Source organism: Punica granatum, chromosome 1 (genome assembly GCF_007655135.1).
Source record: "Punica granatum isolate Tunisia-2019 chromosome 1, ASM765513v2, whole genome shotgun sequence".
In the NCBI taxonomy this organism is placed as follows: domain Eukaryota; kingdom Viridiplantae; phylum Streptophyta; class Magnoliopsida; order Myrtales; family Lythraceae; genus Punica; species Punica granatum.
Genome location: NC_045127.1, coordinates 529,884 through 556,578, shown reverse-complemented (window position 1 = coordinate 556,578; position 26,695 = coordinate 529,884). Strand labels below are relative to the sequence as shown.

General features: G+C 38.9%; 3 protein-coding genes across 4 annotated transcripts; 1 reads left to right on the top strand and 2 right to left on the bottom strand.

Moving 5' to 3' along the window:
- Positions 1 to 464: 464 nt before the first annotated feature.
- On the top strand, positions 465 to 5,010 carry LOC116196298 (cinnamoyl-CoA reductase 1-like). The gene is made up of 5 exons (XM_031525958.1): positions 465 to 852; positions 1,327 to 1,481; positions 2,075 to 2,260; positions 2,371 to 2,723; positions 4,567 to 5,010. The coding sequence occupies exons 1-5, from the start codon at positions 720 to 722 to the stop codon at positions 4,754 to 4,756; spliced, it is 1,017 nt and encodes a 338-aa protein (XP_031381818.1). The 5' UTR covers positions 465 to 719; the 3' UTR covers positions 4,757 to 5,010.
- A 99-nt stretch (positions 5,011 to 5,109) lies between these two features.
- Positions 5,110 to 9,841, bottom strand: LOC116196286 (metal transporter Nramp6-like). Of its 2 annotated transcripts, XM_031525946.1 has the most exons (14): positions 9,600 to 9,840; positions 8,839 to 8,997; positions 8,478 to 8,556; positions 8,329 to 8,369; positions 8,155 to 8,233; positions 7,940 to 8,044; positions 7,683 to 7,792; positions 7,330 to 7,511; positions 7,167 to 7,236; positions 6,882 to 7,055; positions 6,671 to 6,775; positions 6,369 to 6,500; positions 6,196 to 6,291; positions 5,110 to 5,808 (listed from the first exon to the last, which is right to left on the bottom strand). In XM_031525946.1, the coding sequence occupies exons 2-14, from the start codon at positions 8,944 to 8,946 to the stop codon at positions 5,461 to 5,463; spliced, it is 1,629 nt and encodes a 542-aa protein (XP_031381806.1). In that variant the 5' UTR covers positions 8,947 to 8,997; positions 9,600 to 9,840; the 3' UTR covers positions 5,110 to 5,460. The 2 variants fall into 2 exon arrangements, with proteins under 2 accessions (XP_031381806.1, XP_031381798.1); XM_031525938.1 differs by lacking the exon at positions 8,839 to 8,997 and having other exon boundaries at positions 9,600 to 9,841.
- An 8,399-nt stretch (positions 9,842 to 18,240) lies between these two features.
- Positions 18,241 to 20,427, bottom strand: LOC116214314 (CBL-interacting serine/threonine-protein kinase 25-like). The gene has a single exon (XM_031549731.1). It carries the CDS (start codon positions 20,078 to 20,080, stop codon positions 18,731 to 18,733), a length of 1,350 nt encoding a protein of 449 aa, XP_031405591.1. The 5' UTR covers positions 20,081 to 20,427; the 3' UTR covers positions 18,241 to 18,730.
- Positions 20,428 to 26,695: the final 6,268 nt, after the last annotated feature.

Below are 26,695 nucleotides of genomic sequence, written 5' to 3'. Positions count from 1 at the left end.
AATATGTGGAACATGGATAAATATTCTAACCTATGACATTCGGAAACCGAAACCATTTGATATGTGGGCTTCAACCTATTATATGTGGCGTGCACCTTGAATTCCAGATCACAGAATATATATATATATATATATATATATATATAGACAAGAAATTAATAATGAGGATTGGATTGTTAGTGGATCGTATCGTACACGCATTCAAGTATTTACTTAAACATGAACAAATACAAAGTAAATTACTGTTTTTTTTTTGTTAAGACCCGTGCACCTAGTACAAATGATAAGTACACTATTAAATCACTAAATTTGCTACTTGCATTTGCCAATTTCATATGGAAAATTAATTAAGAGGAATGGCATGGCAGGATGACGACGATGCAGTTTCTGCCCAGTCCGGTGGCTGTGTGGTAGGTGGAGGTGAAGCCCTAGCCTCCATTATAAAAATACTTTCTTTCTGCTGCTCTTTTCACTCCTCCATTGTATTGTCCAACACCAACACCAGCACCAACACAAACAATTCCTCTCTCTCTCTCTCTCTCCTCTTCCTCCCATTCCAGGCATTTCCTGTCTGTCTGTCAGTCTGTTTCTCTCCACCTACCAAACAAGGCTTTGCTTTTAATTAGGAAAATAAAGCAAAGCAAAAACAGAGAAACAAAGAAGAGACACTGTACGTAGTCGTCTTCTTGGAATACATAATCTAATCGGAGAAGGATAGAATGCCGGTGGACAGCTCATTGGGCTCCGGCCAGACCGTGTGCGTCACTGGCGCTGGCGGCTTTATCGCTTCCTGGATCGTCAAGCTCCTCCTTGAACGAGGCTACAACGTCCGAGGAACCGTCCGAAACCCAGGTCGGTTCTGCTCGAAAATACTTGCTTATATGTATATATATATATATATATATGTCCTTTCCTCTCCTCTCCTCTCCTGTATAATATATATACTCTACTGTGATCTGATCTCCAATCCTGGATTCGCCAAAAAAAAAAACTGCTTTCTTCAGTCTCGGAACTCGACATGGACGTACTGCTGTTATCTGAGCTTTCTCTGGTTTTACCAAACAAAACGAACTCGACACACACACACACACACACATATACCTTACTCATGCTTACATTTCATTTTGTTTTGCTTCCCGCCTTTCCTGCTCAAAATGAATGAATGAAACCGAAGAAGGTTAATAATGCACAGCTACCGGCGAATTGGACTCTGATTGATTGGGCCCATTTATAATCTCTCCTGGGTTTTTTGGGAGACGATGAATTGTGTATATATACGAATCGTTATGTATGTATAGCGTGTGGGGCTTTCCCCTTGTTCTGCAGGTGACCCGAAGAATGCTCATCTGAGAGAATTGGAAGGGGCGGAGGAGAGGCTGAGACTGTACAGATCCGATCTGCTCGACTTTGAGAGTTTGAGAGAAGCCATTAATGGCTGCGATGGCGTCTTCCACACTGCCTCCCCCGTCACTGACGATCCGGTGAGTGAGTGAGTGAGTGAGTGATTGAGTTAGTGATTTCCACATTAAAAATTAACTCTTCATCAAAAGAGTGGGTAGTGCAGCGGCATACCTGTTGACCTAGAGGAAGCGTGTTCACTAGTACTAGTTCTTCTGAACTGATTGGTGCATATATGCCATGTCTCTCAATAATCCCTCCTGATGCTGCTGCTCTATTTCTTTTGTGCTATTTATTATTGACATCATAGGAGAGATTCACATATTATTAATTTATCTGGAAATATGCATGTATGAACTAATTATGAACAAAAAAAGGAACACAACAACATCATCGTTGTTCATGTTGATGGGGGTTGGTGTTGGGTCCACGGCATGAAAAGCAACTTCATTGATTATACTCCTCAGCTGCACCACAAATGGGGATGGCCCCGCCATGACAATAGAATGCACATTGCTTTCTTTGATTCCTTCCTAGGGAAAAAAAACATTCACTAATGATTTAGGCGCTACAGAGAAACCCGATGTACTACTTGTTATGTTACGTACTATGCCACCCCTCTGATCCATTGACATTGAATTTGGTCGGTTGTTGCTAATTTCTTACTTGATTCCAGGAGCAAATGGTGGAGCCCTCCGTGAACGGCACCAAGAATGTGATCATCGCTGCGTCGGAGGCCAAGGTTCGACGTGTCGTGTTCACTTCATCCATTGGGGCCGTCTACATGGATCCTAGCAGGAGCCCAGACGTCGTGGTCGACGAATCGTGCTGGAGCGACCTTGAGTTTTGCAAGAATACTAGGGTGGGTCATGGTCGCCTTGATTTTAATGTGCCTAAAGCCAAGTTTAGTTTTTAATTTAGTGGGTATCCATGTGAATGTGATGGCCATGGCTGTTTCAACTAAAATTGTAGAATTGGTACTGCTACGGGAAAGCGGTGGCAGAGCAATCTGCTTGGGAGGTGGCTAAGGAGAAAGGGGTTGACCTCGTGGTGGTCAACCCGGTCTTGGTCCTCGGTCCCTTGCTTCAGACGACGGTCAATGCCAGTATCATACACATCCTCAAGTACCTGACCGGCTCGGCCAAGACCTATGCCAACTCGGTGCAAGCATATGTGCACGTGCGTGACGTCGCGCTTGCCCACATCCTTGTATTTGAGAACCCGTCGGCTTCAGGCCGTTACCTGTGTGCAGAGAGCGTCCTGCATCGCGGTGAGGTGGTTGAGATCCTTGTCAAATTCTTCCCCGAATATCCCATCCCTACCAAGTAGGTTTATTTTCCTTTCTTAATGTTAGGTTTGCTTTGAATGCTTAGACCATGCTTTGGCTATGTGATTTATGGGAGGTCAAAAGGATAAATATGCATATGATTGGGTCGTCCAATTAATGAAACCTTGTCTTTTGCCACGTATATCTTGAAATAGGAATCTAATGGTAATTTCATTTTTTTTCCCCTTTTTGGGGGAAATGTGATTGGAATTTTAGGTTAGATGATGCATATCCTCCCCAATATTGATGGATAAATGAGCTTTATTAATTTACAAGTTATTGTTATAAATTATATAATTTATTAATTCTTTCCTATCATATAGCTATATCAATCAATCATTTAAATATTTCACCTTTTTCCCCTAATTAAATTACTTAAAAACCTCTGGCCCAAAATATTGGATTTATACGGGATCCACATCAAAATGTTAATCCAACAGCTATTGGTGCCTCCTTATGAACCTTTTACGAGGAAAAAAAAACTTTTATTGCATGGAAGGTAGCATTTTCTCTATAAATATATGATGAGTTTTACTGACTTATTGGGGCATTTTTCTTCTTTGTTTTGGGGTTTCTGTTACTTACTTCACATCTTTCAGAATTTTGTGAAAGAAATATTCTCCAAAATTTATTCATATTTGCGGTGTAACTGAGATTACACATGACATACTGCTGAGGTAATTCTGACATAAGAGAACAACTTTTTAATAATATTATTTTAATACATGGCACTGGCACTCAGTCAGAAGGTGGTGATGAGGGGAATATTGCCAGACAAAAAACTTTTGGAAAAATCACAAAAGAAAAAAAGAAGAATGAGAATCATTGTTAGATTAGTCAGATGGGATAAAAATGACTTGTCTCCTTCTTTTGGATTGTATCTTTTATGGAAATTTCTAACATGAATTTGAGGTATGGTGACATGCATGGTACATCAGTTCAAATATTTAATATTTCAGTTTAAATATTTAGTATAATTCAATACAAATAGTAAAAATATTAGACACTTTAAATGAAATATTTGAATTGAAATTACTTATATGTATTACCGTGACTTTGAGTCGTGATAGAAAGACCTTTTATATATATATATATGTGTGTGTATTGTTTATTATCCTGAAGAGGAGGGAACATGCAGATGTGGGTGCAAGTGCAACCACTTTGGACTAGACATAATCGGATTTTAATTTAATTTTTAGATATGGTTCACCTATAACTTCTCCTCAATAACAATAGAAATATTTTCCTACAAATTCAACCAATTCCTCTATAATATAATTTAGAAATGTATTTGTTGAGGCTTCTTTGGTTTCAGTTGCACCTTTTTATTTTATCAGCAATAAATAATGTCGTCTTTTAGATAAAAATGAAACAATAACATTTAAGTTAATCAGGCAAACTTAGTGGACAAACAGAAAAGGGGAAGGGGGGAGGGGAGGGAGGGAGGGAAGATAAACCCAAAAAGCCAAAAACAAATGAGATGAAATGAAATGGGGGACTTGGGGACAAGGGATGTGTGGAACAGGAGGATCTTCACCAACCCCCCCACCCCACCCCCCACGACTTGGCCTTTGCCTGCTTGCTTATATGTGGGGGGTCTTCACCTACCCCCCTCCACTGTCCCTAAAAAAAAAAACTAATAATAATAATAACAACAACAACAACAAATGTGGTCGTGTATTTATTTGTATGCATATTATTCTAGCTATAAGATATAAAAAAAAAGAAAGAAGAAGATAAATATCAAACCAGAAGATAATAAAGTCGTATACATTATTATTATAATTATTATGCGTTGGTGATAAAGAGTGATGGCATGAGAAATTTCATTAATTTTGCAGGTGCTCCGATGAAGTGAATCCGAGGGCAAAGCCATACAAGTTCTCGAACCAGAAGCTCAAGGACCTGGGATTGGAGTTCACTCCCGTGAAGCAGTGCCTGTACGACACTGTCAAGAGCCTTCAGGAGAAGGGTCATCTTCCTCTCCCGACGCAACAAGAAGCTGATAATTCTGTTCGTATTAAGGCTTGACAAAGTAACATAAAAAAAAAAAAAGTATTCGGAAGTTGGAAATTCTGGTACTATTTCAGATCAGGATCATCCTGTTCGAGGGATAACGTAGCAAGACAATAAAAATAATATATATGTGATCTCTCAATTTTAGTTGGTATCATATATATGTAAGACTTTGAAGATCATGTTGCTGTGTACTCATGCTATAGGCGACTACTTCCCTTTGACAAGTCAAGGAAATAATGTTAAAAAGGGGCTCCAATTCCTCATCAGATTTACGTTTTAGCAGCTTTCAATTCACGACAATAAATATCACTTTTTCTTCTTCTTTTTTCCAAGCAAAAAAACAACAAATATCACACGCGTCAAGATGTTCACAGCTCAACCAACCATCATCAATCATCCATGGAGGGAGGAGGAAACTTCTGGTTTTACAGGGAGACTATTAGACTGACGTTGAGTGGGTTGGTGGATGATGTGATTCGGGGGGACCTGCAAGCGTCTAAGCTAAGCTTTCCCACAACTTGGATATTTCAACAGTCATGACTGTTACGTCTCTTCTATCGAGGAAGACTATTGTTTCGTCAAAGTTAGTGAAGCAAGAAACCAAGATAGTTAATTAAGAAGGATATAACGTTTTTCATGCTTCATCATAAGTCAGGACCGAGTTGGACAGAAGGCTGAAGCTGGTCTAGCTGCAAACTGCTTACGGCAGACTATAGTTAATCGAGATCCCCTGGATTCCTCTGAGGCAACTGCATGCTGGCGATGTCTTCTCTGGGGAGACAGAACATCGACGAGATGTTGTTGTTACCTGACTCGCTCGCAATCTCATGGGTTCCGGGTGTTGTTAGTGCTAGAAGGTGGGAGACTTCCTTGTTTTTGCGCAAAACGAGGTATGCGATGCCGGAGATGTAGAGAGCCATACAAGAGAATCCAAGGATTCCGCAGAAGATCTTTAGACCGAGCTTTAAGTGGCTGTGAAGTAGCAGCCCAATGTAGCCGCTCACAAGATAGTATATGTTTATGCCCATTATCAGGGAACCTATGATCCAAGTGATAGCAGAAATCTGCAAAAGTATAATGACAACTTGTTGAGCCTACAAATTTCAGAATATGCCGAATTAAAGGCTGTCAGCACCTGCAGAAAAACAATTGATTGAAGCAGCGGAAACATGCTTCCATGGCAATTTACACTAATCGCATGCCTATTGACAGGACCACTCGAACAGTTCTCGCATGCTAGTTAATGGTCACGTTTGTTTGAAAGCAATAGGAACGGAAGGATTAAAATTTGCATTGCCATGTATAGAGAGTATCATTTTGTATGGTCTGTTTCTGTCCGACTATTTTGTACCAGATGTGATCTTGCCTCTGAATATGATGCTCTCGCCCCATATAAGTACAAAACTTCTAAAACAGCATAGACCTAGAAGGCGTAGTTATTAAGTCCTCACCATGGTTGAGTTGACACATTCCCCCATCTTGGCCTTGCTGCTCGTAAATTTGAGGAGCGGAATAAGAGCAAACGGGAGCTCAAATGATAAAATCATCTGCAAAGGTACCGTCTATATAAGCAAATGAACAAGGTTACACAAGGTAATAGAAATCTACTGAATAGTTAATATACCGAGGCAATGATGATAAGCTCTCCTGCCCCAGCAGAGCCACCAATGATTGCCACGATCAAACTCGGGACTATTGCCAAACATCTAGTCAGAAAGTTCCGGATCCATGTCTTCAGTCGTAAATCTAGAAATCCCTGAAAGTGTTACACAATTATCTTACCAGTTGAATTTGGCACCAACAAAACGAGTAGTTGAACTTCAGCGCAAGAAATGATTCCTCATGCAAGAAGAATACCCAGACAGATTGCTTAAGCTATAGAGAACAGTTCAAGAAGCTGAGAAAGCATGAAACCGGCAAAAGTACCTGCATGACATACTGCCCCGCATATGTTCCTGTTATAGTCGAACTCTGACCGGATGCCAATAGGGCAACCGCGAACAGCTTTGAGCTCCAACTACCCAGAACATTCTGTGAGATGGAACATCTTCTGATATTACACTACCAGTAAAATAAGAAAAGTACACGAGAACCGGATATGGGATGAATCCAATACTTGAGGTAGGAAATTACATACTTTCAACAGAAACGAGGCTTCATTAAGGTCCAAATCCCTGCAACTAGCTTGATCATGTTGATTCAAATTGGAAGAGTGGCATACTGCACCACTTACGGAAATAACTGACACGTTGATGAGAAAGGCCACCATCAGAGCAAAGGCGCTCTCGATCATATAAAACCTGCAAGCCTCCTGTCAACAAGATTTCATTGATGTTGCTTGTTAATCTAATCTCTAGAAATACAAGTAATAATCGCATAAACAATGAGGAAAATGAAGAAATATGATGGACAACTCAATGACCTTGATGCCACGAACAGACCGTGGGATCTTCCTGGAGAGCACTAGGGCTGAATGCAGATACAAATTGTGCCTAAAGAAGCAAGAAAGGACCTCATAAAGATCAGATAAAACTTTTATATATAGAGACGTGTTGCACTGCCATGCCAAAACATTAAAAACTTACGGCATGACCATAGCTCCAAAGAGTGATATGGCAAGACCAGTGGCACCATTTCCTTTGAGTTGGGGAACGAACAGCCCATGGAGGACTTCTTTAGCATCAGGTTTTGCATAACCAAGCTCCATAAAGAAACAGGCTGCTATGATGGCCACGAGGAAAGCAATCAAGAATTCAAGTTTCCTGACCTGTAAATAGAATAACTCGAGGCTTTTACATACCATCATTAATTTCACGAGAATACATTAAGCTTGTTTCACAATTTTTTGGGTTCTTGGATGGGGTTGATTGCAACTGCATAGCATAACAAAACTTTAGCAATTACAATCCAAAAGAGGAGAAAAGATCAAAGATAATACCCCATACTGCTGTAAGGCTAGAAGAATCAACGTACTGAACCCGGTCAAGAGAACACCACACCATACTGGAATACCAAAAAGCATATTCAGCGCAAAAGCAGTCCCGATCACTGGCAATTTGAGGGGAAAACCGACACCAAAGTTAGGCTTAAGAGGAGGAGGCCGGAAAACAAATCTTTTCTTGAGAGTTATGCCGACAACTGATTGTGCACAAAAATCCTGTGAGTTTCATCCCTACAAAGCGAACAAAACCTAACCTTCTGGAATATCACATGCCACGACGGCGATCTCAGCTAGAACCCACAAAATGAAATTTGGCACCTTTGGATATTCAATCTTGCAATGCTCCGCTAGATGCTTCTCTGTGTACACGGAGCATCATATAAAAGAATCATGATAAGAAACATAAGAAGATAGCAGATCAGTCCCTGAAGGGCATGTCTTGCTTCAAGGTCCTGATGAGGCAGCATACCAGTGACAACTCCGAGATTGGCTGCTAGAGACTGGATAACGAGAGCAGCACATGAAGCCACTAGTATGATCCACAGCAACTGCCAGATGGGAACAACGCATAAGAAATAGAACCGAAATTTCACCAGAAGCTTTATGCTCCTTGACACGCAAAGTCAAGAGATAATATTCACACCCCATATTTGTACTGTGCACCTGACTGCAGATCTGTCTCAACTGCACCATAAAACATACAGAGTTCATACTTGATATATATATATATATATATATGGAATGAACCAGATTTCTCTATACATGAACAAAAACATCGAAATGTAATCTTACAGTTCCCAGGATCGATATAAGCAATAGACACGAGGAATCCAGGACCTATATATGCAAATAAATTCTTCCAGCTCTTCTTCTGTATGGCAAAATGTGCTCAGAGACCAATTAAAACGGATGTTAGAGCATCGCTCCTTCCAAAATACTAATTCTATAATTTATTTGGATGAATAATCACATAATCTTCGTTCTCTTGAATGAAGAATCACCAATCAACTACCAAAAGAACATGCGCATTTATTCCTAGTTACATTATTTAATAGTGTTATTAGCAAGCCAAACAGAGAAAACTAGCTAGAAGAATATGTGACAAATATATAATACGAATTATTAATATCTATATATATATATATACACGCACATCGGGCACAACAATCTGATTATCAGGGTTTTCAATCAGTGGGGCGCGGGAAAAGCTCCGGTTTCCGGTGCTCTCGATGAACTGCGGGCGCTGAGATTCTGACCCCATCAAATTTCTCTTCTACTAATTAGTTTAGCGTCACTTTGCACACAATCAGATCTACAAAAAAAAAAAAAAAAAAGTAAAAACATTTGACCAATTGAAGTCATCAGTGATGTGGCAATAGATATCAATAGATTTAGTACAAACTTCAGTACATAATATAAGCACATGCATGTCGTATGGTATACCGCCTCAACAAAAGGCATGCAGCTAATGAATTGCTGAAGAAATGCCACCGGGCAAAATGATAAAGCAAAAAAAAAAAAAAAGGCGCGTGTTTGATTTCAATGAAAAGGGAAAGAGATTCCTCGATAGAATTCTTAAGAAGATTGGGACCCTTCGTCCAATTTCTGACACGGCAGCCGCCACAGAAAACGGAGTGGAGGGAGAAAAAGAAAGAGAGGAAAAGACAAATTTATGGAGTTTTTCTTTTTCGCGCAGGTCATGCGGCTTAATTAGCTTCGAAATGCAAAACCCAATTCGAGGGGAAGAGCGAAACGATCGGACACCGCAGCAAAACAGCCTGCCGGAGCTGACGCGGTCAGATTTGGCGCCCATCAAGTAAATGTAATTTGCTTCTGTTTAGACGGAAGAGAAGAAACAGACGAAGAACATGCGAGTGCAATAAGGGACACGACAGATTGAGCTCACGGGCGAACCTCAGTTTCGCCGCCACCACTCAAGTTTGAGACCACACTTCTTCCACTCGAGCTGTCATATATATACATACACACACACGCACGCAAATACAGAGGACGGGAGGAGAGAAGAGAAGAGAAGAGAAGAGAAGGAGATTCTTCACCCACTCTCTCTCTCTCTCTCTCTCTCTCTCTACAGTTCACCCCACCCCTGGCTCTAACGATGGCGGAAAACGGGGCTTTCTTTATAAAAGGAAGGCTGCGATGCGATTGCGAGCAATATAATAGAGAGAGAGAGAGAGAGAGAGAGGAGAGAACAGGAAGAGAAATCAATTCCATTCTCTCTTTTTCTTTTTTTTAGAGCGACGAAAACACATATTCTGTTCACACCACTCCGATCATTAAATATTCAATGAGTATTACTCATTTATTTGAATAAGTAAGAATTAATCAAAATATTTATTAGTGTGAATTTATAAACGCATTGTAAGATTAATTTTTTATTTTTAGACATAGGTTTTATATATTCAAATGGATGAATAATATTAACAAAATATTTGCTCCATTCCGATGGTCTTGATTTGTTTTACGCTAGAACACGGTACGCTCAATGGGAATATGCCACGTCAGCAAAAAAAGATTGTGGATGGGCCCGCTGGTCAGAGGAAACAGACACATGGGTGGCACAAAACCGAAGCAAATCTTCCGACTGCTCTACTCGGGTCGGTCAGATCAGAGCTTTTTCCTTCTTTGATTTGTACTTAGCCAAGCCAATTTGTCTCTTAAGGAGAAAGTATTGGACCCTACTACACTACTCCACTATTCCACTACTCTTCTTTTTTTTTTTTTTGTATTTGTACTTTGCCACATCAGATCAGATTTAGGACTAGTGTGTGTGTGTGTGTGTGCGCGCGCAGTGCAGTTTAATGACAGGCCCACATGTGAATGACTAGTGAGTGGCCAGTAACGGAGTCGTAGTTGGAACTCGGCCATCGCAAACGGAAAAAGAGGCAAGCTGCTCTATTTTGCTGGAGCTAATCTCCAAAAAAGTACCATATAGCATGCCATAATAGAACCGAATCATTTAAAGCAAAGGGATTTGCTCGTTCAAGCACTATCACGCAACTTGCAAATTAATGTAAAGATATGTCCAAGCCTGGCAGAATTAGGAAATGTGGAGTTAATTGGGGGCCGGAGTAGTTTGGTTGGTTGGTTGGTTGCGACAGAGAATTTTGCCTTGTTAGCGTGCTGTAGACCAGAATTAGAAACAACTTTGTTCGAAGATAAGGAAGTTGATTCTCTGAAGGTTGCAATGGATATATTCAGGGTGTTCTACTTAATGTCTGGACTTCGTTAAATCCTGCAAAAATAGAATTTTACTGTGCAAGGGGGTTAGTGAGGATGATGTTAGAGAGATGATCACCTTTAGTGGCTTCAGGAGAGGATCATTACCTGTTAGATGCTTGGGAGTCCCTCTCAATCCAGAGAGCCTCACTGATAAGAATTGTAAACCGCTCATTGAGAAGATAACCCGCAAGATAGATAGCTGGGCGACAAAGAAACTTTCTTATGCAGGGAGGCTTCAGTTAAATCAAATATGGTATCCATTCCCTCATGAATTTCTGGTGTAGTGCTTTTGTTCTCCCCCAAGAAGGTGATTCAAGCTGTGGCACAAAGATACAAAGCATTCTGGTGGAAAGGGAAGAATGGAGATGCTAGATGGGCCAAGGTCAATTGGGATTCAGTCTATCTACCAAAGGAGGAAGGAGGATTGGGTATTAAGGAGTTAGAGGTATGGAATAAAGCTTGTGCCTTGAAACTCATTTACCAGACCCTCTTTGGATTGCTTGGGTAAATGCATATCTTGCGAAAGGTAAAAAGTTTCTGGAGTTTAAAACCTCCAAGTAATAGCTCTTATGCTTGGAGAAAGCTCTTAAAGTTAAGGAGGACAATCTATCCACTTATCAATCATCGTATGGGTAGTGGTAAATCAACATTCTATTGGTTTGATAACTGGAGCACATCTAGTCCTTTGGTCCATCTACACGACAGGCGTGGTATCCCTCTAAATGCAAGTGTTGCTCAAGCTGCTGCTAAGGAGGATTGGGAAAATAGAAGATTTAGAGATGTTGAGAGGCAGCTTAGTCAATTCTTGCTGCAGTTAGACTGATTGATGAAAAGGAGGATGAGGTCATATAGAAAGTAGATAACAAAGGCTCCTTCTCCCTCGGTAGTGCTCGGAATGCCATGAGAGCGAAGCACAACAAAGTCCCTCGGTTTAAGCTCATTTGGTTCTACTGTAATGTTCCAAGGCACTGCTTTATTAGCTGGTTGACCATTCAAAATAGACTTAACACTCTAGAGAAAATAGCAGTTTGGAATAATGGGGTGGACACTACTTGTGTTCTTTGTGGTAAAGAGATTGAGTGTAGAAATCATATTTTCTTTGCGTGTTCTGCCACAGGGAAAATACGAGAAGAAATCTCAAGAAGTTGCGGCATTCACAGGAGGGTATGCCACAAGAGAGGTTGGAAGCTGGTATTACGTGCTAAATTGGGCTGTCATGAATCTCAAAGGCAAAGCAATTCACAAGTTGCTCCTCAAGACTGCATGGAATTCATATGTTTATCATGTATGAAGGGTTAGAAACAATTGGCTTTTTGAAGGCAAAACGATTTCTTTGCGGTTGGTTTGGATTTCTATTTGAAATACCGGGTAGGGAAGACTTCGGGGCATTCCTGACTTAGAGAAAAAGATAAGGAATGAGGCACAGAAAAAGCTCTTGAGGGATTGGAGTGTTGTCAGATAGTCGTTGGTGCTTTCTTTCGTTTAGGGCTCTTCTAGGGGCTTTTGTTTGGGCATGCGCGCCCGTTGGCCTTTAATGCCTTGTACTAGACTGAGGCCTACTACTGTGGGCTAGATTCTATTTGGTCGTCTTTTATCAATAAAGAGCTAAGTTGGTTTCGAAAAAAAAAAAAAACAAAACAAAAAGAAGATAAAGGAAGGAACGGGAGAGAGGAACGAGACTGGGTAGCAATAATAATAAATAACAAAGGAAAGATTATTCCGACCCTTAATTGGGCTAAAAAAATTGACGTCCACTTAAACCAGAATCTCCTTTTAAATTTAATTTATTTATAAGCCGTTTGTTTATCATACATAATTTATATATTAGGTATGTGGGCCTGCGGGAGGTCCACAAGACTAATCAATGGGCTTTTATCTCAGTCAGCCCATGAAACATTTCCTATAATAAAGGCCCATTAAGCTTGATATGGCTCAGACTATATGAAGTAAAAGTTCCTTTTATATCGTTCATATTATTATTATTATTATTATTATTATTATTATTTGATAATAAGGAGTTTATTTTCTTTGGGCCTATCAACATCTCACAAACCCATAAATCCAGATAAATTTGTGTGCCATTACAGGTGTGGATAACCTCACCAAGGGATACGCGCCCTATTATTATTAATAACAACAACAATAATAATAATAATAATATCTTTATAGAAGGACTTGTTTTTGGTACTATACCTAAACCCTACAAACTATATATACAAGTCCATGATGCATATTTTATTTTTCTTGTTAATTATTAAAGTGTAATGATGAGAAGAATTATATTAAAAACTATATTGTTTTTAATGCTAAAACTATAAAATATTGTTGAATTGCATCGAAAGAGAATTACATAAATAATTCTTAGTGTTTAAATAATTTAACATTTTGGAGATTAGGAGGACCTTGGTCACTCTATCATTGGATGTGTTAATTTAGATTTTTATTCTTTGTATATTAGAAACCTACAAGTTTATTATCAATATGTAATTAAAGAGACAATGGAATAGCAAAAATAAGTTTAGGACAAAGAATTAGTGCAGTTGGAATAAAATGAAATGAAGTTAAGGAATCGGGCTGTAACAAAAGTGAGAAAATTAATTATAAGAAAAAAAAACGAAAAGCCCTTATTGGACAACTTGGCAATTAGCTCTTCTTTATCTTTATAGCATAGATATATAGATACGTACTATTGTCTCACATGATTATCTTTCATTTTTTTTAATGAGATATTTGTTCGGGAATGTTCAAACTTGTTACACCGGCAAAAGAAATTTCATCGGACAACAAAGTTGCTTGACTATATGTAGAGGGAAATTAATTAAGCTAGATATAACACAGCGGCGTTATATTATATTGCATGTCTTTCATCGAATTAAGCATTTTCCTTCCTCGATGGGCAATTCTTGAATTCAGCAGCTGAATATTCAGCTAAGGGTCACTGTATGAAATGTAATTCTCTCCATACAAAATATTATTCTCTAGGTACGAAAATATTTCGTACAAAGCACCGGTTGACTGATTTATACATGCAGACTACTGACTAGTTTATACAAAATATTATTTTTCAAGTACAAAAATATTTCGTACGAGGCGTAGTGATTAAATATTCAACCACCGGAACTAACAATTTCCTTCGTTGATGGGAACATCTGGATTGGGGATAGTCCGGAAGGAAAAGAGAAGCAGGGAAGTTAAACGAATGCAGATGTGGCACGTAATTTCATTATCTTTTTGGTAGTATTTGGAAAATTGACGACCTACAATTGTACTTTCATGCACCATTAACTGTTAATTTTGCGAGTCAGAATATCATGTTATCGGGAAAAGCGTGTCCGGCCTCTGACTAGGCATTCTTCAGTTTAGTAGTGGTGTAGTATCATTGTTGCACTCAGAGATATTTTCACTTCATGACATGTATGATATTGTAGATTTAGGTTTCAATGAGTTGAGATCTCGTCGGTAATCTCTCCTGGTCCTGGCTTAGGCTGCGTTTGAATTATTAGTGTAATTTTATAATTATGATTTTAATTTTGATTGTGGAAAAAGACAAATGAGATAGTATTATAAATTTGACTTGAGAAACGTGTATTTTTGTTGTGTAGTGTGTTAAGTTAAAATCAAAATTATGATTATAAAATCAGTTTAACAATTCAAACAGGCTTTAATAATTTGCTTTTGTCACAAATTAAAAAAAAATGATGATGACTCCTGGCTCTATTATTATCACCATATATATATATATATATATATATATATATATATATATATATATGTATGCCCATATTAATCATCCAATAATGCATGCTAATAATTGTGCTGTCCATAATTATAGTATATATATTATTGTTCGTTCTATGGTGGTTGGTTACATCGCTTGCTCTCCAATATTTGTGTTGACAGCAATAGTCGAAATCCTATTGAATCAACAATTAATATGAACAAAACATTTCTTTCTTCTTGTCTCCCAAGCATTCCTCATGAACAACACACAATATTTTTGTTCAATTAATATAGACAAATAACTAACCAATATATATACGCTGTTAACGCATGCATTGCATGTGCTGCTATCTCAGTAGCTATATAGATGTACATGTATTAACCTGTTAACAATCAATACACTCATACAAGCTAGTCTATCGATTGTATATAATTTGCTAGAATACCAGCAGCACGGAGCTTTATGATATTCAGATAAAACATAACTTTTTTTGCTAATTAATAAACAGTAAATCTTTCCTTTTTTTCCAGTTATAAAAAATATCCGTAAATCTAATATAAAGAATCATATATCCTTTTGAATGTTATGTAGTGAAAACATGAAATTCCCGAGCAACATAATATTGGCTCCTATATGGTTTAGTATTTACTACACACTCGAGTCAATTGAACAATAATGAAATGCTTATGTTGCTTTTATCTTTAGGGTTCTTCGAGAACCATGAAAGAACAAATGGGCCATGGTTCTTCTAATATTAATGCGCCGGGGTCAGATGGTGATAGGGCATCCTGATTGCTGAAGTGTCCTAGAAGATGAACGCGGAGTGGGATAGATGAATAGATGGATGGATGGATGGATGGATGGATGGTTGGTTGGTTGGACTTTACTGCCAATTTCATTCCAAGTGTAACCTTTGGATTCACATTCTCAATGGGAAGACGAGAAGAAATTACTTTGTCCCCACATCGGACAATAAGGGATATACCCCTCTCTCTCTATCTCTTATAGCCAAAGGTCCTCGTGTGATTCGACTGAGGGAGATGGCTATTTTTAACTTTATTATCATATATATAGAAAATCTAAATCATATATCATATCTATATATATATATATATGTATGTAGAAAATGAATGTATTTCCAAATAGATAATATTTATATGACACTTGGCGGCTCGTCCTTCATTTGATGATCTACTAGTAGTATTTTCTCCAAGATTTGCGGTGGGTCTTTGCCCAACAATGTAAGGAAAGGACCGTTGAATTGTCTTCCGTCTTCGTACTATTATCATATAGCTCTTTTAACCTACTTTAGCCTGACTATTGCAAATCTATCTCTATTCTATTTAAGGTTGCAATGATGGGAGGGACACATTTAAAGTCATTATAAGCACATCAATAGTTTCCTCGAATGAAAGCCGGACACCTCGATACATTTTCACGTTGCCAAAGCCAAAGGGAATGGAATTATTGGGAGAGGGCCCCTAATTACATTTTTTTTTTCCAATTAAAACATATACGTTTCGCTTCAATTTTATAATTAACTTTTCTCGGCCATCAAATGGAGGTTTTACACATTGCCATGCATCATCAAGGTGGAAGAAGAAATTAAAAGCGCGATGCTGCACTATATTATGCTACAACATGTGACAATATAGTAGCAGAATGGAATGATGAGGACTATTGAATCATACCAAATACGGTGCGTGAATGAAGCTAAATCCGAATTGAAAAATAAAGCACTATGCCCCAAACAGAAGAATCAGGAAAATGTCATAGGCGCATATCAAATCATCTCGACCAGTAGGCAGATATATTATTATTAATCCACTAAAATTTTTAAACTTTCCGCTAGATGGATGGCGGTTCTAGAGGGAAGCAACAGGTGTTAATTAGAGATGTGATCAGTTTAGGTGAAGACTGGTGCTTCCAATGTTTACAGTGCCGAAATTCAACACGACCCAACCGAAGCTGAAGCCTATTACCCAAAACAAAACAAAAAAAAAAGAAAAAAGGAGAGAGACTGAAGCTGTAGCCCCAGTCGTCATTGCAATCAATAAAAAAAAAAAACTTTTGTGCTGCCTCTTACTTAATGGACCAAACTCAAAAGCGTGGGGGTTGAGGAAAGGATGGGAGAGAGTTCATTCTTCCCCGCCATAGACATCACCACGCACACCCACACAGCGTGGATAAGAGACAATTTCTCAACTAATTTATGTTTATATATCTATTTTATATGTAAAGCTGCCACAGAAAATGATAGACAACTACCATTCATAACCGTTCCTTCTTCTTCTTCTTCTTCCTCTTTTTTTTTTTTTTTTTTTTTCCTTTAATCTTTTTGTATTTCCTTCGGATATTTAACTGAATAAATAAAGATCCACAGAATTCAAATTCTATTGACAGCAGCAGTCGGTCTATCCGTTGTGGAGAAAACGACTCTAGATCACAGCCGTTGAATCTTATAGATGGGAGTCTGCGTAGAAGCAGCGAATTCATTTTCCCGGGAGAGAGCAATGACAGCGTCAGATAATGAATCTGCATATAGATGGAAGAGGCACAAACAACCAATCCATCATTAATTAATAATATATTATACCAATTTTCTCCAGGAATTGAAGGAGATGATGCATCGATCATTCTTGTGGAGAGGAAGTAGTAGAGCGCCTTCACCTAACGCGACGTGTGCTAATGATGCCGAGACAAATGGCACATTTGCAGATCTCTTTCGTGAACGCTATTGCAGAAAATGACTCCTGAAATGTTAAGGAGTATGATGAACAACCTCAATTCTTTTAGTTTTCCAAATTAAGAGTTTCTTTTATTTTTATTATTATTTTTGGGTTGTCTGGTAAGGTGTTGAATCACATGTGTTGAGCACCTTCTGTCTGTGCCAATGATGCTCTATGCGAAGATTGTCGCGATAATGATTCCAGATAAATTTTAGTGTGGAGAGAGTTTTTCTTCTTTTTTTTCCTAAAAAAAATTATGTACATATATTTTAACTCTGCAGTTTTTTTTTTTAAAGCAAATTTTCGGTTTAATATTAATGTACGTAATTCTGATTTGCCCACTGTTTCTATTTATCTATCTGGGTTTGTGGTTGAAGTGGGAACAAGCAGAAAGTAGTTCTTCAAAACGACCGAATTGCATTGCACACAGATTCCTAAAATCAAATAATAATCGTTAGATCTTCCTTCCTCTTGTTCTTTTTGTTTCTGATTTTTTTTTTTTTGGTCATCCTGCAGAGTAATCTGCATCCGTCTTTTGTCCAAAAACATTTCCTCGACGATGAGATGGTTTTCATACCTCAATTTTCTTGGCATCATCTGGATGGGTTCCAGCAATCCTCATCGCTGCATTGCAGCAGACCTGTAAAATAACGTTTCCTCGGATTCCATTTCCTCGATGAGATGGTTTTCTCATTTCGCTTCCGGCATATTTGTCTCTCAGAAAACATAAAACAGAATTTCTCGTTGATACTGAGGGGTCACTTTTCAAATATTATCTCAACTCCAAGAACAGAGAGGCGGACTCCGTGCCGTGCCGTGCCACGCCACCCCACCACACGATACGGATAATGTCTCGGGCATGAAATGAAAAATGAAGAAAGCAGCAGTCCTGTCCTTGACCTTCCCATAAGCCGTAAAACAGAAGAGATCGAAGCCTAGAACAATAATAGAAAAATCCTAAATAACTAATAAAAGAGCACGGGTATTCTCACTGTATGTATCGAACCTGTGACCTCGAACGTGCACCACTGCACTACAATTCCATAAGCCGTGGAGCAAGCAAGACAATAGACTCAGACAATTGAAACTGCCTAAGGCCTATCTATCAGATTTCCCAAAATTCTTGTGTATATACACACTCCGGCCCGGGTCCCAGCAACCGGCACCGCAGTCCACACCACACCAAATATTCACATGAACAAGTGAAAAACCCACTGCATAATCAATCAGAATCCGGAATGAAAAGGCTAATACATACGCAGAGCCACTAGGAATCGCATCCTTTTGCCATCAAAACCTGCATAGGGTTATCGTGCATTATCAGTATTCACTTGTTTGGGTCAGAATTTCGGCGTCTATTGGTGAGAGTTGTTCTCCCCCTGCCAACTCCAGACAATATCCTTCAGTGCGGGCCTCACCTCATCCTCGCAAAACCTCTTGTACTCGAGAGTGTCGCCGGAACATTTGGAGAACTCCACCAGCACCACCTCTGGCGCCACCTCGAACACCTCTGCTGTCACTGCCAACTTCCCCTTCCTCCCCTCCGATCTCCCCTGCAGCTTCACCTTGTAGTCCTTCACACTCAGCAAGCCGAAGTTGAGCTTCTTCGCCACTGCCTCGAGCTTCCCGACGATGGCCGAGGCCGAGCACTTGGTAGCGAACATTGAGGCCGACTTCCTCTTGCTCTCGAAAAGGCTCGAGAGGTCGAACCCCGAAGACATCGAGGATATGAACTCGAACGCATTATAAAATCGCGGCTTTGAGTTCGACCTCACGAGCTCCCGTTCCGCACTGAAGCTCTCCTCCTGCTCCTTCAATTCGTCGACCTCCTTCTCTTGGATTGAGAAGGCGACAGGCTTCCTGAAACCTTTCTGGAACCAGGGGCTCCGCATGATGGCAGGGATTGTGATTCGCCTCTCGGGATCGGCCACGAGGAGCTTCGAGATCAGCCGCTTGGCATCAGTGGAGAACCAAGGGGGAAACTCGTACTCAGCCTTGAACACCTTCCTGTACATCTTCATGAGATTCTCATCTTGAAACGGCAAGTAGCCAGCGAGGAGGACGTAGAGGATCACCCCGCAGGACCAAGTATCGGCCTTGGCCCCATCGTACCCTTTCTTCCTCAGCACCTCAGGGGCAACATAGGCGGGGGTCCCACACTGCGTGTGCAGCAGCCCGTCAATCCTAAGCTGCTCGGGTAAGGCGGAGAGGCCAAAGTCGGAAACTTTAAGGTCCTCATTCTCATCTAACAGCAGATTCTCAGGCTTGAGGTCTCTATGGGAGACCCCCCTGCTGTGGCAAAAGTCAACCGCACTGACTAACTGCTGAAAGTACTTCCTAGCAGCATCCTCCTTAAGTTTGCCCTTGGCGACCTTAGCAAACAGCTCCCCGCCCCTAACGTACTCCATGACAAAGAAGATTTTACCTCTGGTGGCCATGACTTCCTTGAGCTCGACGACGTTGGGGTGCCTCACGAGGCGCATGACCGAGATCTCCCGCTTGATTTGCTCCATCAGGCCTTCCTTCTTGACATGGTCCTTGTTGATGACCTTAATGGCGACGCTCTCTTGGGACTCGATGTTCTTCCCGTAGTAGACCTTCGCGAAGGTGCCCTGCCCCAGAAACCTCCCCATCTCGTACTTGCCAAACAGGACATTTCTCGGAGCCCTCAGTTGCCCATTAGGTTGCTGTACCGCATCGCCCATCTCGGGTGGTGAAAGATGAGAGGAACAATATTTCTCAATTTAGGCCAAGAAACATCGATTGAAGAAGAACCAACAGCGAAACACCAGAAAGAGAAGAGGAAAAAAGGACAGCAGCACCCTGCACGAGGATCTCAAAGTTGGATCACCGGCAAAAGAGGTCACAAAACGATGTTTGTTTTTGGGGGGTCAGATTTCGAAGAGAATTGGAAGACAAAAGGCACGGGCAGGAAAGTTGAGCGCTGGGAACGGAGGAGAAGAGGAAATGAGAGTAGAAATAGAGTGGGAGGAAAGGAAGGTGAAGGCGGTGGTGGTGGGGTTGTCGGGAAGCGATTGGAGGGCAACGGCTGGTTTACTCTACTTTTTCCTTTTAAGTCTATGGGTCTCCAACAGCACACAGAAATATCTCCTAATAATAAATTTTTGAAAAAAAAAAACAAAAAGTCATAATTATGGGCAATTAAATTAATTAAAATAGAAAATTATTTCTTTGGAGTTTGGTTGGAGATCGATCATCTTTATATATTTGGCCTCTTGGGATTTGGTCGCTCCAGTGGAGTGGGGCCCCACCCCATTTATTGGCTCCTCTGGACTCTCTCTCTCCACTCCTCGCCTGCTTCCCGGGGTTTGGAATCCGGATCTCCTACAATTTATTTCGATTAAAATAAAATAAATGTCATAAAAGATTATTACCGCGGAATGAGTCACGAGAGTTATTGATAATTCTGGTAAGTTTGGTTTTAAAGTTGAAATAAGTTTAATTTTGATTGTGAAAAAAAATAAATGATTGTGTAGTGTGTCGAGTTAAAGTTAAAGTTAAAATTTTTATGATTTTAACTACAAAATCAAACGGAGCATTCATATTTGGCTTTTAAAAAATTCGGAAGATCTAGCGTGACCATACGTCACCTGACACCCGGATCACAACCATTCTCCGCGAATGGCTCCACGTGAGTCTCGCGAATTGATAGTTGTGACGGTCGCATGTCAACTGATACACGATCATGTTAAAATTTTCCTAACAAGAAAATGTTAAGGAGGGTAGGGGCGAATCTAATGGTTTAATCCAAGAGGTCGAAAATCAAGAGCAGACGAAGAAATAGTAAAACTGTAAAGTCGAGGGCGACAAAGTGTGATGATTTCATGTAAATATATTAAATTGCACTATGAGTTTTATCATTTTCTCGAGTCCAAGGGAGCGAAGGCCCCGGTGTAATCCCCTTAAATCCATCCCTAGAAAGGGATAACAAACACCACCATAATTCCATATAACTTCCGTCTTTTTTATTCCATTAAATTTGTGAGTTTACGACGGATTATGAAAATTAACTACCAAAACAACATAATAAAAAACAATGAAGTGTCAAGATTTTTTGAGTAAACTGTCTTTTTGTCCCTTTTGTTTCGACCAGCAATCAGTTTTGTCCCTGGAGTTGAAAAGCCAACAATCGGGTCCGTATAATTTGCAAAACCCCATTAATTTAGCCCTTTCAGTAGGGACCTGATTGATGGGGTTTTTCAATTCGTAAGCACCTGACCGATAGCTTTTCAACTTTAGGTATGAGACTGATGGCTTACCGAAATATTAGTGATGAAAACGATAGTTTATCGGATCTTTATTAACATTTTCACCCTTCACCCCACCATTTAATTGAGTTTATCCAAACAAGGATTATAGAGAGTTCAAAAGCCGCTCTATAACCCACACGACTCCATCCTTGCATAACCCATGCTACTACCCACTCCATAACCTTTCATAAGATGATACTGAAACCAAGTGTTAAGGACTTGCTCCGCTTAAACGGAAGGAAAGGGAACAAGGGAAAGGAACCAAGCTAATATACTATGTACTAGTGTGTTTGTCTCGTGTGTTATATGGGTTATAACATATATTTGTTATCATTTCTTATAATTAAATGAAATTTCAAACAATCATTTTCAGTAAAATTATATTAATGTTTGGTTTGAAATAGCATAATTTTAAATGATTCAATAATAATTTTGTAACTAATCATTTAATTTAAGTAAAGTGTTTATAAAAATTCTTATTTTAAATGATATATTTATTTTATACATGACTTTAAGTTCAATAATTAATTTCAAGTTCCAACACTAATTTTTTAATATAATTAAACTGATTCCAATTATCTTATATTACATATTTATTCATTTAACAAAATTAGGCTAATTTAAAATCATTAAATGATTATTTTGCAATACAGGTTTCATTAGTATATACATACATGTTTTTGAAAATATAATTATATCACGATATAATAATTTCAAATATTTAGAATCATGATAACATTTATTAGGAGCATCTTTATTTTTAGAATATTGATAGGATTTATTAGGGATACTTAACGCCCGTAGTTTATTTTTTTATGAAATTATATAATATTTATAGACTTTAATTTGATTCTGTCAACAGTTCATGAAATTATACATGCATCATTACATGCACGAACGATTATTTAATTGAAATTTACATATATATATATATATATATATTAATCTTCAAGTTAGATTCCATCTAAAAATCATATTTTTAGAGACGATATCGATATATTGATACTTTAATTAAATTATATTTATTGTAATTACCTTCAAGGAGTCAGTAGTATAAGAATATGGTCTGCATCTCTAATCTAGCAAAGCAATTAATTACATTGAATTTAATAACGAAATTAAGTTTGATTTAATTTGATTTTAGTTTGATTGGAAGAGATAAATAAAGACAAAAGTAGTTAGAAAATGTATGTGAAAGAATCTGAAGAAGAAGAAAATAAAAAAGTAATGATTGTTTCGTTGAACTGAAGAAAAAGTGTTGAAATTGATGTTGAATAGTTGAAATAATTTAGTATTAAAAAATTAATTTAGATAATAGATAAGAAAAAGTATGAGACATAATTAAAAATAAAAAAAATTAATGATTGTATTGTTAAATGGAAAAAAAGAGTAAATTAACTTAAATTATCAATCAGTATATAAATTAAGTTAAACTTTGTTACTTTAACGAAGTATTAGTCTCACGTAAATTTCTGGTGCCATATCTTATCTAAGAAGCTCTGGAAGTATTCCTGCCGGAAGTTGGAGGCAAACGGCTGAAAAATGTCATGTTCCCTGCGGTGCATTCTGGGAGGTAAACTTATAAATTTCACCTTTTACCGGATTCGTTCTTCCGTGTCGTCTCCTGTATCTAATCAATTGCAAGAGGTTGAATGTTCATCCTATTTCCAACTCATAATAATTCGGGAGCTAGGGGCTATATTAATGTTAGAGTAGTAAAATTAAAGCTATGGTTGATGACACAAGATTAAACATGTATTTGTTTGGACTCAAAATTAAGTGCTGAAAATGTAATCATGTAATAGAAAAAGTGCGTAATTAGTTAAATAAAGATTGTTTGGTAAAATAAATAGTCAAAAATGGTAAGATGCTTATGAGGGAGCCCAATATTTTGCTTATTTATATTCTGACCATTTTTTTTATATATATTATTAATATTTTTAAATTTCTAAAAAAAAAGAAATAAAATTATCCGATCTCATAAGGGTGGGGGCGGTGGTGGTCCGGCCAACGAGCCACCACTACCTGCATCTCGTTCCCCTCTCTCACTATCAAGGTCGCTGAGGGGTGTGGATTGATTTGCAAAAATGGAAAAAACTTTGAGGACATCGGTGCAGTAGACAAAGAAAGGGCCCCAAGCTGTTAAAATTCAATTCGGCGCTTAATGAAACTTTTTTACTTAAGTTTATTAAGTTAAGGTTTCTTTTTTTTTTTTGTGTGTTTATCGAACAAACTAACTCGTATTAAATGCTGAAAATTTAGTTCGGTGCTTAATTGGGGCGATCAAACCCAACTACGACTTTTAGTTAGTCCACATATTCGATCCATAACAAAAGTGAAGTGAATCCAAGCATGGGCACATCTAGGGGGTTTATATTTGAGTACGTTAAGGTATAGTTGGAATAGTTGCTGAGAAGTCCTAGTCCCTGTTCTCGTGATTGCTGTAGCCATCATCAGGACGACAAGTATACACACTTGCACGGTCCTCCAGTTTAGCGGACACAAAGAGCCAATTCTTTCTCCAGACTTTTCTGCTCCCTCATATAAATAATTTGGGGGAAAAAAAATAAATATTGTCCCCTTTTGATTAATTATCTAAAATATATAGACTACGGAATGAGAATAAATAAATTCATATATGGCCTCTGATCAAATTAAGGGACATCTATTGCATCGCATTCCTGTGTAAATTTTGGTAATTTTTTTTTTTCATACAATCGGGCAATTTCCTTGTCTTAATAATAGATGAACAACCGATCAAATCCATCTCCAACCCTTTAAAAGTGGGAAAAGAAAAGAAAAGAAAAGAAAAGAAAATAGAAAAAGAGGAATTATTTTTTACCATGGACATTGGACATGGTTTCAGTTTCTCCACGCAAACGCTTGTTTGTAATAACGACAGAGCCCTAATTAAGGTCCATGTCAGTGCTGGGCCTTGGGCCCATTATTTTCGTATTTTAGTTTACTCCTTCTACATATCTATCCATCTATCTTTATTCCATGGTCAGTAACATGTACTCTCTTAATCCGACGTGCATTTTGTCATAATACGTGTACGTACACTGATACAGAATGCTAGAATAATTTCGGGCCATATTATAAGAGTCACCATTCCAATTTTTACTAGGAATTAACCTATATTTGGATTGAAGGAACGGGGAGGGAGAGAGGGAGGGACATTTTCCAGCCCCACCATTACTCCTTGATTGCACTGTTGTACTTAACGTACCACTGAAAGTTGATCCAACATTCAGAGAGGATGATGGAAGATCGATGATCATTGTAATACTTCAGAGGCTTCATATTGAGCCTTTTTTCTTTTCTTTTCTTTTTCTTTTTCTCTTTTTGTAAGTGGTGGACTTTATTCAATATAACTGGATATGTACGAGGGGAAGAATATACAGAGTCATAAGACTCATTAACAAGACCCATTGGAGGCCTAGAGCCTTTGCTAAACTGAGAACCGCCTGGTTTAAAAGATACACCAGGCAACGACAAAATTTTACAGTATCTATAATCCTACGTATCAATGAACCATGATTCGACGCCTTTTGTTAAATCCTCACATTTCTCTCGAGCCTGTATGACGCATATGTAGACCGACCAGAGCAGCTTCAATCCAATTATGTCCAGTTTTCGTCCCTTCAGGCTCAGTTATCCATTGGAATTCTAAAGTCCATCCTTGCACATGTTTATCAATATGTACTCTGCTAAGGACACCGAGCCACAAACCTCGAGTGACTCTGCAGCTGAAAAATAAATGGTCCCATAGTCTCTGTCTCATCTCCACAGAATTCGCAGTTGGTAGACACAAAAGTGATCCCCTATTTAAGATGGCATGCAAACCTAATGGCTTTGTCCCTCTGCACCTTTACCTTTTTTGTCTCTGAGGCATTTCCGAACACTTGAAGACGTAAATTTACCAGACTCGTTAGGGGACCAGATCATTACATCTCTAGTGCCAGGTGTTATAGCTGACACTAACCTCTCGATTTCTCTAGCCAGCGGGTCTGTGCTTCTTGGCCATTGCCATTCATGATTCCCGTAGATCTTGCTAACAGTGTCATTAGGCTTTATAGATGGGAAACAGGATAATCCTTTGACACAGAAAGTCAGCAAGAGGACCAACAGGTAGCCAGCAGTGTACTCGCAGTCCTCGCTGACATAGACAGGGAGCTCAGGGTCATTAATCTTATGTGAAGAGCATAATCACACATTTGCGCAAACCAAAGCCAGCGAGTAATAGCAGGGCACCCTTTGCATTGGTATGCAAAGTAGCAGAAGCAATAGCAGCACAGACACACGTTACGATTCCCCCTTTCACTGTCGAATCTCAGCGAGTGCAGCGGGTGGTGGGTGTGCATGCTAGCTCTACACTACAGTCTGCAAGATATCCCGGGTGCATGACCTGTGGACTGGAAGTAGATTTGCAGGCATAGATTGGACCTTCAGTTAACTTGAATGCCCACGTGCTTGGCACTCAAGCTCTATAACACTATCGATCACCGGGCATCATCCAGGATCAATGCCTAATATGGGTGGGGTCGAGAGGGATGTTAAATCCCGACCGGTTATCAACAGATCTGCAGCAAAGGCATGCCTTCACCGAACTCGGGGACATAAAAGACACATGCTGACTAGAGAAATGATGGGCAGCTAGCTACTGCACAGTTCGCACAGACCCCAGTGGCCAATAAGTGCTGGCGGAAGTAATGCCCCTCCATTCCATCTCCAGTCCACATTCAAATCTTCTGCCTTCTTTAAAATACGTGTGTTGATGACTCTGACTACCGGAAAGCGAGGTCCATGTAAGAAGAAGAAGAATTCATTATTTTTTATCAGGTATGTAATATATTATTATTCTTAACGTGTTGCTTGCGTGCATTAAATTATACTATATTCTATTGAAACTATATGTGTTTGATGACTCTGACTACCGGGAAAACGAGATCCATGTAAGAAGAAGAAGAATTCATTATATTTTTTTTATCAGGTAGGTAATATATTATTCTTAACGTGTTGCTTGCGTGCATTAAATTATACTATATT

Coding starts and splice junctions, on each gene's coding strand:
- LOC116214314 (XM_031549731.1), bottom strand. CDS start 20,080: ATGGGCGATGCGGTACAGCAACCTAATGGGCAACTGAGGGCTCCGAGA.
- LOC116196286 (XM_031525946.1), bottom strand. CDS start 8,946: ATGGGGTCAGAATCTCAGCGCCCGCAGTTCATCGAGAGCACCGGAAAC. Junction 7,512..7,682: donor TAGCCTTACAGCAGTATGGG/GTATTATCTTTG, acceptor TTCTATTTACAG/GTCAGGAAACTTGAATTCTT. Junction 5,809..6,195: donor AATGTGTCAACTCAACCATG/GTGAGGACTTAA, acceptor ATACTTTTGCAG/ATTTCTGCTATCACTTGGAT.
- LOC116196298 (XM_031525958.1), top strand. CDS start 720: ATGCCGGTGGACAGCTCATTGGGCTCCGGCCAGACCGTGTGCGTCACT. Junction 1,482..2,074: donor CCCCCGTCACTGACGATCCG/GTGAGTGAGTGA, acceptor ACTTGATTCCAG/GAGCAAATGGTGGAGCCCTC. Junction 2,261..2,370: donor AGTTTTGCAAGAATACTAGG/GTGGGTCATGGT, acceptor CTAAAATTGTAG/AATTGGTACTGCTACGGGAA.